The 17,362-nt window shown below is 40.9% G+C and overlaps 1 protein-coding gene across 2 annotated transcripts in view; it reads left to right on the forward strand.

Annotated features, from left to right (window-relative positions):
• CHCHD3 (coiled-coil-helix-coiled-coil-helix domain containing 3) overlaps positions 1-17,362 on the forward strand; it is a 292,378-nt gene that overhangs the window by 13,523 nt on the left and 261,493 nt on the right. For both annotated transcript variants that reach the window (XM_027538962.1, XM_027538963.1), the window contains exon 2: positions 1,580-1,667. In XM_027538962.1, coding sequence (XP_027394763.1) covers positions 1,580-1,667 — 88 coding nt within the window. The remainder of the gene's footprint in view (positions 1-1,579; positions 1,668-17,362) is intronic.

Consider the following 17,362-nt stretch of genomic DNA (forward strand, 5'->3'; position numbering starts at 1 on the left):
ACCATTCACTAATTAACCAAGCTTATTGAGGCTCTGGGGTATAGTACTGGACAGGACCGCCAAATCCATGCTTTCCTGGAGCTTTGTTTCTAGTGAGCAAGACAGGCAATAAACAGCAAAGTATCAGATAGTGATAAGTGCTATAAAACAAGTGAAAGTCCCTCTGTCCTGTCCGACTCTTTGCAACCCCATGGACTATACAGTCCATGGAATTGTCCAGGCCAGAATACTGGAGTGGGTAGCCTTTCCCTTCTCCAGGGGATCTTCCCAACCCATGGATCGAACCCAGGTCTCTCACATTGCAGGCGGATTCTTTATTAGCTGAGCCACAAGGGAAGCCTGATAAGAAAATAATAAAAGGATGGTATGATACCCAGGGGTTAGAGGTGCTGATGACTCAAAGCTCATGGCCTGAGTGTTCCTCGTTGCCTCCGTGCTTTTGCCAACTGCCTGTTTGATATTTCCACTTGCTGTTAAGCCCTGCTGCTTAATGGTAGCTTCATGTGGTACCCTCTTCTTTCTTTTTAATTTTTAAAATATTTGTTTTTGACTGCTCTGGGTCTTTGTTGGTGTGCATAGGCTTTCTCTAGTTGCATTGCTCGGACTTCTCATTGTGGTGGCTTCTCTTGGAGATGAGCACGGGCTTTAGGGCACGCAGGCTTCATTAGTTGTGGCTTCTAGGCTCTGGAGCACGGGCTTTAGTAGTTGTTACTAGTTGTGGCACATGGGCTTAGTTGCCCTGTGGCTTGTGGAATCTTCCCAGACCAGGGATTGAACCCATGTCCCCTGCATCGGCAGGTGGATCCTTAACCACTGGACCACCAGGGAAATCCTAATACCCTCTTCTTATGGTACTCTTATCCTGTTCCTTCTGTTCCTAAGTACTCTTCATCCTTCTTAACCTCCTGCCCAGCCCCGCTCCCAAAGCCTGGCTGGATGCCCTGCCCGTCTGGCCATTGTGCTGTCTGTCCTTCCATTACAGGCCAACTGACTTAAGTAACATTCTTTACATTATATAAATGCATGGTGGTCTGTTTCTTCTCTTTAAGCAACTTGATTGTTAGAATCAACTGTTAGAATACTTGAAGTCTAGCCTAGTTCCTGGCACAGAGTTGGTGCATAAAGAAATCTACTGAAAGAGGGATTGTTTGTGGTTAGCCTTGAACGGAGGGAGGGTGGGAGGGACACCATTTCATTTGGGACTGGAGGGAAGGAAGGCGCTAAGGCCTGCTGCAAGTGTAAATTAATTTGGAGGATGAGGGCAGAAAGTTGGAGGAGTTCTGATGGCTTACATTTTCTCAGAGATTACAATTTCGTGCACAGTGTAGAATGAGGGAAAGAGTTATTTATAATGAGCAATGAGCACTGCATTAGAAGAAATGAAGTAGTGCTGTGGGGTGCATCTTGATATCTTAACACTCTTCTTGGTTTTAGTTTCACAGTGATCAGATTTAGTCTGATTTCTTCAGGCCATTTGTTACACACATTGCCATGGATGACTGGCTTACTTGGATGCTATTGTACTGTTTTCTTTCTTGTTCTCTTATAATTGATTTTATTTTGATGTTGCTCTTTTCAGCTTTCGGAAAATGTGATTGATCGTATGAAGGAAACCTCTCCATCTGGCCCGAAGTCTCAGCGGCATTCTGGTACTTATGGTGCCTCAGGTATTTCAGAGTTTGAATTTCTGAGTTCTTAGTAGAAAAACTTTTAAGTGGTGAAAGTTCACTCGATAGTCATGTTCTCCTGCACTCTGTCTTTTGTTACTTGGATGCTTTTTACAGGAGAATTGTCTTCCTTTGGTATTCATGGGGAACTGGTTCTGGGACCCTCTTGAATACCATAGTCCATGGATGCTCAAGTCCCTTATATAAGACGGGTAGTATTTGCCTATAATCTATGTACATCCTCCCATATATTGATCGTTTAAATCTTGTTTAGATTATTTATGATACATATAATACGCTGTAAATACCGTAGAAATAATTGCCGGCATGACAGATTCAAGTTTTGGGTATTTTGGGTTTTCCGGAATTGTTTTTTTTCCTTCTCCCTGAATAATTTCAGTCTGTGGTTGGTGGCATCTGTGGATGTGGAACTTGCAGTTACGGAAGGCCAGCTGTGTTAGTGGTTAATATTGGGCTTTCTTTTAAAATGCTTTGCTGTAAGGTAGAATGAATCTACTTTCAGTCTTGGGAAATTTTTTTTTTTTTTCTCTTCCAGCTCCTGGATCCTCTGTTAGGCTTTGGAAGGTTATTGCCTAGTTTTTTGTGTAAAATGAATGACGTATAAGGGGTATTAGAGGTTTGGGAGTAAATATTTATTAAAAAAATTGAGCTTAGAAAATACTGATTTATTGTTTCCAGATGGTGAAATATCTCTAATGATTTTACTTTGTAATGGATTTCTTCAAGTTTATAAGCAGTTTATTCCTTCAGAGTCTTAATTATTGATGAAAATATGTTAAACGAAATCCATGGAGGATTATTGTCTTATTTTGTCTGTGGATCCTGGAGGATAAGAGATTGCTTTTCTTTCCTCTGTCCTACCCCCATCCATTGATTCATCCACCTAATACTTACTGAGCACCTGCTCTGTGTCTGGCACTGTTCTTGTTGCTGCCAAATTTGATGGATGGACATGCTGTGTTTTGGTGAAATGACAGTGAGGAAGTAGTTGAGATGATTCATTGTGAACTAAATGAGAATTTTCATTATTTATTAGAAAGTATTGGGTGGTAAATCTAGCTGCAGACTGAAATACCTTGAGAAAGATGAGCTCCTGCACAAATGCCTCACCTGGCAGCATTTGTGACCCTCTTACTAATCATTAAATTGATAATCACAAGTTGAACTTCTGATGTGTTCAGAGCAGAAAGTGCCGAGATGAATAAGAAATAGTTCTTGTCCTTTTAAAACTTCTTGTTTGGTAGGAGCATTAAGAAGGGTTCATAGTTCATGACGGTTAAATAGTAAGTGGCCACTCCCTCTGCCAGAAACCCTTTCTTTGACTTCTGGGCCACACTCTTGGTTTTCCTTCTACCTTACTTGAATTCTCCAAAAGTTGGCTTAAAACTCAACATTCAGAAAACTAAGATCATGGCATCTGGTCCCATCACTTCAGGCAAATAGATGGGGAAACAGTGAAAAGAGTGACAGAATTAATTTTTTGGGGCTCCAAAATCACTGCAGATGGTGACTGCAGCCATGAAATTAAAAGACTTTCCTTGGAAGAAAAGTTATGACCAACCTAGACAGCATATTAAAAAGCAGAGACATTACTTTGCCAACAAAGGTCCATCTAGTCAAAGGTATGGTTTTTCCAGTGGTCATGTATGGATGTGAGAGTTGGACTATAAAGAAAGCTGAACGCTGAAGAATTGATTCTTTTGAACTGTGGTATTGGAGAAGACTCTTGAGAGTCCCTTGGACTGCAAGGAGATCCAACCAGTCCATCCTAAAGGAAATCAGTCCTCAATATTCATTGGAAGGACTGATGCTGAAGCTGAAACTCCAATACTTTGGTTACCTGATGTGAAGAACTGGCTGTTTGGAAAATCTTTCCCTGATGCTGGGAAAGATTGAAGGGGACAACAGAGGATGAGATGGTTGTATGGCATCACAGACTCAATGGACATGAGTTTGAGTAAACTCCGGGGGTTGATGATGGACAGGGAGGCCTGGCGTGCTGCAGTTCATGGAGTTGCAAGGAGTCTGACGAGATTGAGTGACTGAACTGAACTACTTACATTCTCAGTCTAGTCTTTGCTGATTTCCACTAACGTCATCAAATTGCATGCCTTTTGAATTATTATGTACTTGCCTCTCAAAACTCTGTCTCTAGCCCTGACTTCTCCCTGAAACTCCTGTCTCAGGTAACTGCCCCTTAGATTTCTTCAACTTAACACATCCAAAGCAAACCTTTCCGTTCTTCAGAGTTGCTTCTCCTCTTTATCTTTCCCAGTAAAGGGCACTGGGATTCACCCTTGTTTGCTCTTTTTTTTTTTTCATTTTGATTCTTACATTAGACCATTAGCTGATCTTATCAGCTCCATCTCCAGAATAGGTTTGGAGATGATCTTCGCACATCCATCTTCACTGCTGCATCTCCAGTCGAAATAACCACCATCTCTTATCTTGTCTTTCAATGAAGCCTCTTAACTGGCTCCCCACTTCCACTGTTGTCCTCCGTGTGTGCTCTGCCATGCACAAGAGGCCTCAGTAGCCTTTAAAAACATAAATCAGCTCATGTCACATCCCAGTGGTGATTCGCCACGTACTTACAATATAATTTGAATTGCTTTATTGGCTTCTGAGGTACACCATGACTGATCCCTTTCTGCTTTTCCAAAATCATCTTTTGATACATGGGGATTTTTAAAAATTGGAATTTGATCTAAAATGTGCTTTGTTCTCGGTTGATTTCTTTTTTACGTACTGGGTTAAAGAGATAGGATGATGCTATGCACTGATGATGAAATAGTGAAAGAGAATAAGTAATGTTTATTATGTGCCAGGTACTCTGTTAAATCCTTTGTGTCTGTCTTATGTAATCTGTATAACCCTATGAGAAGGTACTATATTAAGTCATTTTACATGGGAGGAATTTGAGACTTGAAGTGATTAATTATCTTGCCCAAAGTCACACAGCTGGTGAGTAGTGGAGGTAATATTTGACTTCAAGTCTATTTGACTCCAGAGCAAATGCTGTAAAGCACTGTTTTATTGTAGTTTGAATGAAGCCTTGCTTCATATGTAAAAAGGATGTGAGAGAAACGAGGGAAAGAGGTGCTTTTTAGTGATGTTCTGCTAGAGTTTAAGAAAGCACTTTCTTTTTCTAACTGATTTTTGGTTTTTCTAGGTTTTCCCTTTGTTGGCTCTCATTCGCAGTGAGTCGAAGGAGAAGAAAGTGTTTTCCTTCTTGGCTTGGTTTCTTAAACTGGTACTTTGAGCAAACGGGTGAAGGTGGAAAGACTTTCCATCAGTGCTCATGGTGTGGCCTTGCGGAGCATCACACTGACTTTGTGATGAGTTCTGGCTGTGCTGAGGGATCCATCCCGTCCCATTTCTCCATTTGATGTGACTGATGACCTCGTTGGTCCATGAGCATCCTGGGCACTGAAAGCTCTCTGAATGCTACCTTGTGTTTTGCTGGTTGGACTAGAACTACGCTGTCTCAGTGGTAGCCACTTGTCACATGTGGCTATTCATATTTAAGTTAAAACCAATGAAAATGAAGTAAAATAAAGGCTTCATCTCTTTGCGCTCGGTGACTGCCTGTGGCTCGGGGCGCCGTGTTGGGCAGTGAGGCAGAGGACACTTTGGTCATTGCAGGAAGTTCTCTTGCTCGGCTTTAGAGTTTTCGCGCTTCATTAGATGGTTTTAATGATGCGGTGACTGAGGTAGTGGAGCTAGATGGCTCTTTGTGTTTGTGAATCTAGTTTCCTGCATTTTCTACATCCCAGCTTCCCCAGGGCTGCAGGTAAATGGATGCTTTAGCAAATATTTCAGGGAGTACTGCCTTCACCTCAGTCTTCAGCACAGCTTCCTAACCTGTGCGTTATGAGTGTATTGGAGGAACTGATTTCTTAGCTCAGAGAGGTTGGTGAACACGTGCGTAGCCTCATATTGCCATACAAGCACTTGCTTTTTCTGTCTGCACCTTGATGTGAAAAAAGCTCAGCAAGGCTAATAGTGCCAACTCTTTAAGGATATTTCCCTTTCCCATGCCAACCTAACCCAAGAAAAAAGCTAAGATTTGACATACTGTTGCAATTAGACTATGATTGTGCAAATTAGCAAAGATTTATTCTTCTTAAGATTTAAAAAATATGTTTATAAAAGTAAGTAGCCTCAAAGTTTATATTCTCTTTCTCATTTGGGGTTTTAGTTCATACCCAATAATAGATTTCTTAAGATTTATAATTTAGATGTGTTATGAAATAATTTTTCAAGTCTACAAAAATAATATTGATAAAAATGTCACCAGCTTTTTCTGCATTTTTCAGTGTCAAGTAAATTATATATTAAATGTGAGTTGAATTTTTAATGTTTGTTAAAATGCTTTCTTCCTTGCAGGACTATTAATTTATACCAGCCCTCTAGGCTATTCATATGTGTGAATAAACTAAATTTTGTTGTATATATAGTTTTGAGAATATAATTTATGCTGTTAAGAAAGTGATTTCCTCTAAAGACTTTACTGAAACTATTTTCTGCCCAACCTTGAACCAGAACAATGACTCGTTGCAGTAAGTATTTGCATGTAAAGCTGTTCAGGCAAAATAATACACTGTGTGACACACAGCAGATTGTGATGCCACTTTAATAAATGAACGTGCTCTAAAGAACTTAACTGTGTCCTTGCTGCCTCAAGTTCTCTGCTGCATTATGTGCTATCTCAACTACATTGGCTTTTTTTCATACCAGGGCAAATTATTTTTTTCAGACTGATGTAAAGGGATTGTTGTTGTTGTTCAGTCGCTAAGTCATGTCTGACTTAAAGGGTTACCTTTTCATGAACATCTTGCATTTTTCAGTGTTGGATATTGATTTTTTTCCCTGTCCTCCTTGATCCTTTAGTTTTTCTGGCTTATAGGGAGGTCAGACCTCTCATGTTTGATCCCACCTAATACTGAGGAAACCCTGTCCCCAAGTCAGTATGAGAAAAACAGGCAGGAATGATACTAGGAGGCTCTTTGTTGGTTTCCTGAGCTGCTAGCAACCAGATGAAAAGGATGAATCTGGGCAAAAAGACAAAGGAGCTCACTTGTATTCTTATCCTCACTGTGCAAGGTTCTCTGTACCTTTCTTGTCATTGGGAAGAGTAAGAAAGATTTGCTGATTTGCTTTAAGTGTGTAACTGAGATCACTAAGTATTTGGCAGCCATAACAAATCGCAGGAAACCAATTTAAGCAGGAAATAGCACAGCCCAAACGAAACAGCCAATTTAGGGAAACAGATTTGTCTATACGTTCTATGTGTTTTTCTCCCAGCATCTGGCCCTCCTAGTTCTTTTTAAACAGCTCTTTAAGGCTCATTTAGACCTAGTATTGTAGGGAGAGTTCACAGTGACGAGCTGCCCTTACTCCTTTGACTTGAGCTACAAGAACTGAAGGGGGTTGCCACGTCTCGGTTTCCAACTTTTAATATGTGAAAGTTTGTTGATGGCACTGTCTTGACACTGCACTGTTTTGCTGCTGTTGTTGTTTTTAATGTGTCCAGTAACAATTTATAAAAGGAAGAAATGTATACACTATTGATTTAAAGCTATGATTTAAATCAAAGTCTTCAGTCAGTATATTCTGTTCTTAAAAAGAAATCCATAAACCATCTACATTTAATGGATGGTTGAACTCCATTAGTCAACAGGTGTTAGCAGGGAGGTGATCTTTGACTTTGAGGAACTGTTAGTTTCATCAAATCATGTTTAACATTATAGTGTAATGAATAAGCACTAATGTAGTGCCCTTCACCTGCTCAGTTAAGATTTTGGAGGAGGTTAATGAGTATGTAAGTGAGAGAGAATAGATAAAAGGTCTAGGAAGTGCTTTAGGACTTCAGAGAAAGAAGATCAAGAGCTTGGGTGGCAGACCATTCAGGGAAGTGGACTTGAGCCAGACCCTGAGGATAAGAGGGGTCGGGGTATTGGTGCTGAAGGTGTTCCCGGCAGAATCAGTGCTGATCTAGAGTTCAGACCAGATAAGAGGTTCCAGTGGGGGTTCTCATGGGTGGGAAGGTTGGGGGGAACTGAAGAAGTTTAATCTTATCCTATAGGGTTTAGTGGCTACTGAGCTGCTGCATTTAATTTTAAGATACAAGTTTAGAAAATTGCATTAGTTGCTGCTTTTCGAGTATACTCAGTCATTAATAACATATTTATGCCTAAAAATGCAGTGCTGATTTTCTCCTTGATATTTTTATATTCAACAAAGAAATCTAAATGGTAAGAACGTGTTTTCCACCGTAGCACTAAATGAACCCAGTTTCATTTTCTTGAAAAAATAAGCAGCCTCATAAGCATTTTTATTTGTCCTTAGCTGACCTTATAGCAAAAAATAAAAAGGAAAGAATATTCAGCTACTTGAGGCTGTGGAAGGTAAACTTTGTGAGCTGGGAACGTAAAATGGTACAAGTGGAAAATGTAGAACATGAGTTGGAAATTGAAGACAGGGAAGACAGCAGCTGTGTGGTTGAGGTGGAAGTGAGGAAGGCAGAGGAGGGTTTGGGTGGAGTTGGTGACTGAGGCCACGTGGCTGTCTAGTGGCAGGCTCACACTTCTGTCCTTTCTCCCCCGGTCCAGGGCACGTTCCCCCTGTGCCACTGGATTCATCACTGTTTGTGTTGTATGTATTTTAAGAAACCAGCACAAACATAAGCACTCTATTTTGCAGTTGAGACGTGAGCATTGTTATTGTTCAGTTGCTCAGTCGTGCCCAACTCTGTGACCCCCATGGACTGCAGCATGCCAGGCTTCCCTGTCCTTCACCATCTGCTGGAGTTTGTCCAAACTCATGTCCATTGAGTCAGTGATGCCATCCAACCTTCTTGTCCTCTGTTGTCCCCTTCTCTTCCTGCTCTCAGTCTTTCCCAGCATCAGGGTCTTTTCCAATGAGTTGGCTTTTCACATCAGGTGGACCAAGTATTGAGGCTTCAGCATCAGTCCTTCCAATGAATATTCAAGGTTGATTTCCTTTAGGATTGACCGGTTTGATCTCTTTGCAGTCCAAAGGGTTCTCAAGAGTCTTCTCCAAGATGCAAGCATAGAAAACTTTAAAAAAGGTATAACAGATCATTGACACTATAATGTATATTCCCTGGTATTTTGGGGTGGTTGATAGGGGAGTTGCACAGAAAAGCAAAAGCTGTAGCAGAAGAAGAAAGAAATTGCAGAGAGAAGCTTAGTAGGTCTTGAAATATCAGTGAGTCACACCTTCCAGTGGTTTTTCTGTGACTTGGAACTTCTGCCCTTTGATTTCTTAGTTAACAGACTAACCATTGGCTGCTTTTTATTAAATCCTCAGAGGCCCCTGCCATACTTCTACTGTAGCACAATTTACTTTGCACTCGTTCTTCCAAGTGGCTTGAAATCGAGTGGGCCAGAAATTCCCTATCTGTTCCTGCATGACTAGAAATAAGCAGCTCTTTTGGTAACGTGTGTTGCATTCTGTAGATTAGAGATGTAGTTATGACGTGCAGTCACAGAACTCAGGAGCTGGAAGGATGTAACTTTAGTGACCTGAGGAAAAAGAGAAACTGTTTTGAAGAACCTCTTTTTTTTCTGCAGTGGGTTTTGAACACTAAAAGGATAGTGTATTGCACTTTCTGATAGAACAAGTGTTGTTATTGGGTATAACAGTCAAGTGAATCATTAATATCACTCATAATAGTAAATAATAATCAATAAACTGCAAAGAGAAAACAACTGTAAACTGTTTTATAATCATACCTCAGGGTTTATGAAAGAAAATAGCAGACCTTGGTTGTATAAGCAGCTTGAAGGAATTTTAAAGTATAGGGCATATAATATGTAAAATCACTATTTTTAATTTTAATTTAATATGCCAGGGGTAAAATAAACACTAGGTTAATAGTATTTTTGCCTTTCTCGGAATTTGATAGACTTTGAGGGTCGTTTAGATGGCTCAGATTTCTTCAGACAAATTGCCTGAGAGAATTTGAAATTCATACTGCAAGTAGAGGTGTTCGGAATTAATTCACAACCCTTCGATGTGTCAACTGAATTAATAGACTGTTGTTGTTGATGACAATGTTTTTCCTCTAAGAAAACATTTTAGAAAAGTAAAGTCTGACCCGGCATTTCATTTCTTCCTTTTCCCCTTTCCTGTCTCTCTGGTTTGTTCGGAATTGCCTGGCCAGTGCTCTGTGTTAGGCCAGGTCCGTGCTAGCAGGGAACAGTAAGTGCTTTTCAAGTCCTCTGTTTAGACCTGATCTGCCCCTAGAGCTACTTGACGCTTTGGGTTGACAGCTGTCACTGTACTTGAGTGTTTCTTGAAAAGTGTTGGGAACCCACGTGAATCACTATGGTAAGGCTCTTCAGACTTTTTCACGGAATTGCTGTGGGATGCTTAAAACAATATTCTGGTTGTGCATGTCCTGGTTCCCTTGACTGAGTGGTTAATCGAAATACAGGTTTTAGTTAGCCAGCGTCAAATGATTGGAGTTTGAAATTACAGGGTGGTAACGATAACTGTCTCCTTATTTCAAGGCCGGATGTGGTTAGAACATCTTGCACACTGTATCAGTGGTAGCTGGATAGCTGCTGAAAGCCCCTGTACATTGACATTGTCGGTGGGACTTGACTTATTTACCTTTATGTTTTTGCTGCTTCACCCCCATTGTTGCTCTCATCCTGCAGGGGACACCGCAGGCCTTGCTCTGCACGTGGTGAGTAGCAGTAGAACCTTGCTCTGAATTTTCTTTTCCTGCTTTCAGGTCTTACAGTTTCTCCCATTCCCGGTATCATTGCCTTAGTCTGGCCACCGGTCCCTCTTCTCCCATGTTCTAGGCATCTCTTACTTGGGGTCCCGGCCTTCAGTCTCCCATTGCCTAGTCTGTTCCCACTGCAGCCCTAAGAATCTTTCCAAAGTATGGGACCAGTCATGTCATTCCTCTGTTTAAAACTGTAGAAACTCCCCCTTCCTCTTAGGTGAAGTCTAGGTCTCTTTTACATAGCCAACAAGGTTCTGCACAATTTTTCTCCACATTGATGTCCTGCATCATCTCCCAGACCTGCCCGTGTCTCTGTCTAGCCATGGGGCAGTTGTTGAGTCCTTGAACTTGTCCTTTTTGGTCTTTCTCTGTGTTGTCTTTTCTTTCTCACTGCTGTTCCTTCAACTGTCTCCCCTAGCTCACCCTGTCTCCTCCCTGTCTTTTATCTGCTGACTCTTCCTCATTGTTCAGGTCCCTGCCTAGAAATCACTTACTTCAGAATTTTTTCTGACTCCAGGTCTGGCTTCCTGTGGGGTCGCCCAGCATCCTGGGTGTACTGTTCTGTCGCAGCCCTTGGCACATGGTGCTCTGACTACGATCCATCACCTCTCTCCCTCGGATCCACAGCTCTCATTGACTCATTTGTCCTCTTGGGACCTCCTTTTATGATACTTTTTTCCTGCACTCTGACTTATTTGGTGTTGATCTCTCCTTGCTAAGGTGAAAAGCAGTTACAGACCAGTCTGCTGTAGGTAAACATTGACGTTTTGAGGAAGTCAGAGTTGAGGGGTTTTTTTTTTCCTTCAAGAGCTCCTCTTCACCATCTCGTCTTCCATTTGGCTGCATCTCCATTATCAATTATCTTAACTTTTTTCTTCTGAAAGGATGAACTCTCTGCCCTCATTCACTTCCTCAAGGCCCTGGGACAAGCTCTGACACCTGGGGTTTTGGTGTCTGAAAATCAGGCATGTTGAGGATTAGTTTGGCTTCTGGTTGAGGATTGGTCTTCCCTGGTGTCTCAGGTGGTAAAGAATTTGCAGGAGACCTGAGTTCAGTCCCTGAGTTGGAAAGATCCCCTGGAGAAGGAAATGGCAACCCACTCCAGTATTCTTGCCTGGGAAATCCCATTGACAGAGGACCCTGGTGGGCTACAGTCCATGGAATTACAGAGAGTCCCACTCGACTGAGCAACTAATGCTTCTTTGAGGATTGAAAGGAAGACCTACTGCTTGGATCCCATTAGGCCAGCAGAGGAGGACCAGGGATCTGGCTCCTCTGTATGTCCAAGCACATAAATAGTTAAGCCCTAAGGACAAAAGGAAAACTAAGAATGTCTTAGCTCATATGGGCATTTACTTGGTGCATCCCATTTTCTCCTTATCACCCTGTGCTACAGTGACAATAATTCATATAACTCTTATCAGATTTGCTTTACATCTTAAATCCTTCAGATGTAATTAGTTCTGCTGTTGACATAATGGTCATCTCATGACTTTAAAAAATAAGAAAATATTGATTGCTGTCTGTCATTTTTGAGGATGAACCAGAGGAATAATATGAAAATCAATTGCTATAATCAGGATGGATTGTTTTAAATAAAAATTATTAAAGCGGTATTTGAGATTGACAGTTTTACCCAAAACATTTTTATTGTTCCACTAATGCAACCAGCTCAGTTATGGATTCTGAATATTGTCCTATAATTATTTGAAGAAATTAATTTAACAAAATATAATTATTTTGAAAAAACACCTCTAACAGTCATCAATTAACTTTCTTTCTTATAACTTGCACTTTTAGCAAGAAGAGGTGACTTTGACTCTTGTGTACCACATGCACTCTTGTAGACATATAAGGCCAGTTGAATCTGTTCTCTGGTATGGCCAAGCAGCTTTTGTTTAATTTTATGGATCAGCATAGATACCTACAGGGCATAGTGTATTTTTAAATAACATGTTTTTTGGGGAATTTTATGAGATTGTGCTCATAGACTACTTTGGTGACATCTTTATACAACTTTTCTAAAAAGGTTGCTTTCATATTCTTTCTCAGAAACCTTTTAGACTGATTATTACAAGATTATGGGGTGTTGTAACCCTCTTTTCATGATTCTTTGACCTTTGACATATTTTACTAGTTTTTTAATAAAAAAATCTTTAAGAAAAACATGAATTGTATAATTAAGAAATAATATTTTATCAGGCTTGATAAACATACAAATGATAGATTACTTCCTCTAGTTCTTTTTTTCTTGTCCTGTTAAACATACCTCTGCTGACTTGACCGTTGTTTCATAACCCAGGTTCATCTTTTTGCAGAAATGATATTTGCAAAAATGGCAAAGTGAAATTTTAAAAAACAGTAATTTTTTAAGTTGCTCTTTTTTTTTTCTTATTGTTGCTTATCAGACTTTGATCTGAAACTTTTAAAGGTCATGTTATATTTTGATTGAGAACTACCTTCTCTTCGGCCAGGTAACATTCTTTGCTTTGAACAGCGCGGGGGCCTCTGTAGCGCTCAGGCCTGCAGCGTTTCTTCTAGAGTGCTCAGGAGGCATGATTCGTACTGGACCAGCCGGACCCTGGATGGGGGCTGCAGAGGGTGCCTGAAGTCACCACCTTTGCTTAGCTTGGCTGGCAGTGACGTCATGCTACTGTGTGCTTTCAGTAATGGGGCTCCAAAGGAGGTGAACCCCAGTTTCTTCAAGTAAGGTTGTAGCTGAATTATCTCTAAATAGAAGTATGTGTGCGTGCGCGCACACACACACACACACACACGCACACAGTGTGTGTTTAGTGTTTGAAGAGCTTTTGGCACTTAATAGTTGTGTCATCTTGTGTTAAGTTATTTCAGATTCCTCCAGGATAGGCTAGAGAGACTAATTTCATATGGTTGTCATGGAGACTAAATGAGATAATGTACCAGTGCTGAAATATATTAGCAGATAATCAATAAATGTCCCCTTCTTTTTCTCATACTTTAACAAAGCATCCAGGGCTCTTACTTCACTGCCTGCTTTCACGCACTGCTAACCTTTCTGTCTACTTCTGTGCCCTTATTCCAGCAAACAGTTAGTGCTGGCTGTGTGCCTGACACCTTGCTCAGTGCTAAGATTTCAGAGATGAACAAAACAGAGCCATGCAGATGAGTTGTAATAGAGATACACTTGTATCATAAAGAATGGCTTAAGGACTAACTATCTGGGGAGGTCCCAGTAGACTTCATTGAAGAGGTGATGATATTGGAGCTGAATAGTGAAGGATGAGTAGGAGTTCACCAATCAGACATGATGGGATTGATGGAAAAGGCCATTTTTTGGGAGAATTGGTGGGTGGAGCAGTTAGGATCATAAAAGGCTTAGTGATTTCTAGGAATTATAACTAGTTATATTTATTTGAAATGCGGGTACTGAGTGGGAGATCAGAGTACAAGGAGTAAATATAGATGGAATAACAGAGCCAAGGGCTGTGGGTTTGCTTCTGTACAAAGTGCCTCCATCCCTGTGTTGTCATACTTGAGTTAACTGTGTGTGTGTGTGTGTGTGTGTGTGTGTATGTGTATGATCAACTCAAAGGTTGCCTTATCAGAACTTTTCTTGATCTCATTTATGTTGCCTTCCTCTAAACTCACATGGCCGTCAATATTTTCTACATTAAAAAAAAAGTTGTTTATAGCTATGTTAGCATCTTTATTTTGCAGTGAGCCTTATGAGGGCAGAATTCATACTGAAAATCTGCCAGGTCTCCTTGTGACCCATGTAGTGTCTGTCTCACCTGTAGAAGGTGTTCAAGAAGCACCTGAAGATGGAATGAGCGAGTGGAAGGAGCCATGAGCATCAGAGTCCCAGCTTCTTCAAAACACTTTTGACCTCAAGACACTGTTCAGTGAAAGAAGCTGGTCTCAAAAGACCACGTAGGGTCTGATCCTGTTTCTGTGAAGTGTCCAGTATAAGCAAATCTGTGGAGGCAGAAATATTGGGTTAGTGGTTGCCTAGGGCTGAGGGTTTTGGAGGTGCGGTTGAGGAATACAGATGACTGCTTCTGGTGGCTCAACTCTGCAAGTCTGTTAAGGCGCACTGAACTGTACCCCCTATATGGGTGAATCTTATGGTATGTACGTTTTCTTGGAATAGCACTGTTAAAAGGCACTTAAAATCTTGTCATGTTTGTAAGAAGCATCTTCAAATGCGTATTTTCTCTGTTCCTGTGTTTGCAGCATTCACTTAGGGACTTGCATGACGATATTTATTATTCTATTTTAAGATTTTGACTTGGCTCAGTAGAATGGAGGTGAAGAAGAGCTTTGGGAATTCATACCCCTTTCAGAGACACTGGGGAGTGTGAGCCAGGACCTCTGCTGAGCCTGTGCTGGGTGACCTCATTCTCTGGTCAGAGGAGCACGGCAGTCACTCAGTTTAGTATCAGCAGAGTGGCATTGTTGGATGTATTTGAACAGTGCATTTTTATTTTTCAAGTTTTTGAAGAAGTCTGTCTTTAGGGAATTACGTACCACGTTGTCTTAATAACAAGAAATACAGCATTCACTGAAGAAGAGGAGATGGCGCTGTTTTTCTGTTGCCTTTGGAATAAGAGAAGGAGATAGTTAGATTTTCAGCCTGTTGATCTTGTTTTTCTTATTAACAGGTACTTCGTTTTAAAAAGCTGTTTTATACTAAAGCATGTATGAAGCTATACATATTAATATAACGTATTCCCTTAGAGAAATTGTGTAATGTGGTTTTCTCTTTGCTCCCATGATGTAGGAACTAGTAATCTCTGTGTTGATGAAACAGCAGGGGCACCTATTTCTAGTGTGCCTATTCATGCAAAATTTAGCCCTCTTGAAAATGAACAAAGATCATAACCAGAAGGTATTCATCATGCAATCTATCCAGAAGAAATCACGAACGAAATCATCATCAAATAACTTAAATAAAACAGTTATTTCCTGACATTATATCACCAAGTATAATTTAAGACATTTACCATTATTATGTGTGCATTTTTCTTTTTCATATGATTACCAACTATCTTTAAAAATGGGCTGCTTCAGATTACTGTTTTGGGGAGGCTGATCTGATCTACTTGACCTTGATTTCACTTGAGTTAGTGGCCGTGGGTGGTTCTTCATCATAGATCTGATTGTTCTTTGGGTTTCTTCAGCGCCTCTATGAAGCAAAAGCACTGCATTTGATGTCTCTTCACTTAGCTTCGCAACTAGCAGAATGTTACCAGGTGCTTTGGCCTGAGGCTGGATCGTACTTCTTAAATGGGAGGACTTAGGGCTGAGAGAGCAGAGTCAGGATTTGGTGGGAGATTTTCAGTAGGCCCCCTGCCCCTCCTGTATGTCACCCAAGAGGTAGCTCAGACACCTGCCTATTTAGTAAACGCCCAGGGCTGTGGTTTGGTGGAAGGAGCAAGGATGTTGATAGATCTCGAAGACCTGATGTGGCTGAGCACGGGTCTCAGCTCTGCCCCTTACTGTGTATGTCACTTGAGGGCAATGTTTTGAACCTCAGCTTTCCTCAGTTCTTGGTAATGCCCAAGAGTGATAGGGCTTCATGTGCTACAGCCACTGCTCTTTCTTGGGCCATTTCTGATTATTGAACAAAGAAACTCAAAATGCATTTTCCCGAAGAAAGAATGAGTGCAGCTGAAAATAATGTTTTTATAAGTAATTCTTCAGGCTTACCATGGATTCTTGGGTTAACTTGGAAACCCAAATACCATTTCACTTTTAATGATGAATTTACAATAAGCTTTGCCACCACAAAGTTGTTGGTACCTTCCCATAGCTCGCAATCAAGGTTTCTTTATGTCTTGTGAATGGGCTGAAATGGCTCACTTTCGTTTCCAATATTTGGGTTCATATATGGTCTGTATGTGGTTCTCATTGAAACAGGCAGCAAACAAATATTTGTCTACACATATACACGCAGATTGTGTGTGTGCAAATGATGTGTTAACTGCAGAGATGTTAGTATAGACATGTTAACAGTTTAATTAGTAGTCACTGAAGATTCCTTGCAAAACATGTAAACTTACATCAGAGAGAATCTTGTTCCCTCTGCTGTTGTGCCTGAGGCTGGTGTGGCTGGACAGTGAAGTGAAGGGGTTGTCACAAATTTGCTTTTATAATAGCCTATATAATTTTCGCTGGCTTTTGTTTATCTGATTTTTCAGGTTGATAGTGGTGGCTTTTTTTTTTTTTTTTTCCCTCTATTTCAGAGTAATTACTCTTGCATTTTTCCCCATTAAACTCTTAAGTAGGAGGGAGAATTTAGCACAGGTACACAGCACTAATTTCATGCTGTGTCAAGCCATTCTTCAGGGAGGGTCAGAGCCTGCAAACGTCTGTTGTTGTAGAGTCAGGTGGAGGCAGTGTGGTAAGGAGGGGAGCTCACGCTTTGGGACCCATCATCCTGAATCACCACAGGCCAGTCACAGCGATTTCTTTGTCTATACGATGGGGTTCTGATTATTGTCGTTCAGTCGCTAAGTCGTATTCCACTCTTTGTGACCCCAAGGACTGCAGCTTGCCGGGGTTCACTGTCCTTCACTATCTCCTGGAGTTTGCTCAGACTCATGTCCATTGAGTTGATGATGCTATCTAACCATCTTATCCTCTGTCTCTTCCTTCTGCCTTTGTCTTCAGTCTTTGCCTGCATCAGGGTCTTTTCCAGTGAGTTGGCTCTTCGCATGAGGTTGGCCAAAGTGTTGGAGCTTTGGCTTCAGCATCAGTCCTTCCAATGAATATTCAGGGTTGATTTCCTTTAGGATTGAGTACTAATTACTAGAGTGGTAACCTGAAGCTTAGAACATTGCTTAATAAATAGAGACTGTTTAAATTCATGTGTTATTGGCTTGCTGGTTGGAAATAACTTCTATCTCAGCCTTATTGGCAACTAGCC

The sequence above is a fragment of the Bos indicus x Bos taurus genome, chromosome 4 (genome assembly GCF_003369695.1).
Source record: "Bos indicus x Bos taurus breed Angus x Brahman F1 hybrid chromosome 4, Bos_hybrid_MaternalHap_v2.0, whole genome shotgun sequence".
Lineage (NCBI taxonomy): Eukaryota > Metazoa > Chordata > Mammalia > Artiodactyla > Bovidae > Bos > Bos indicus x Bos taurus.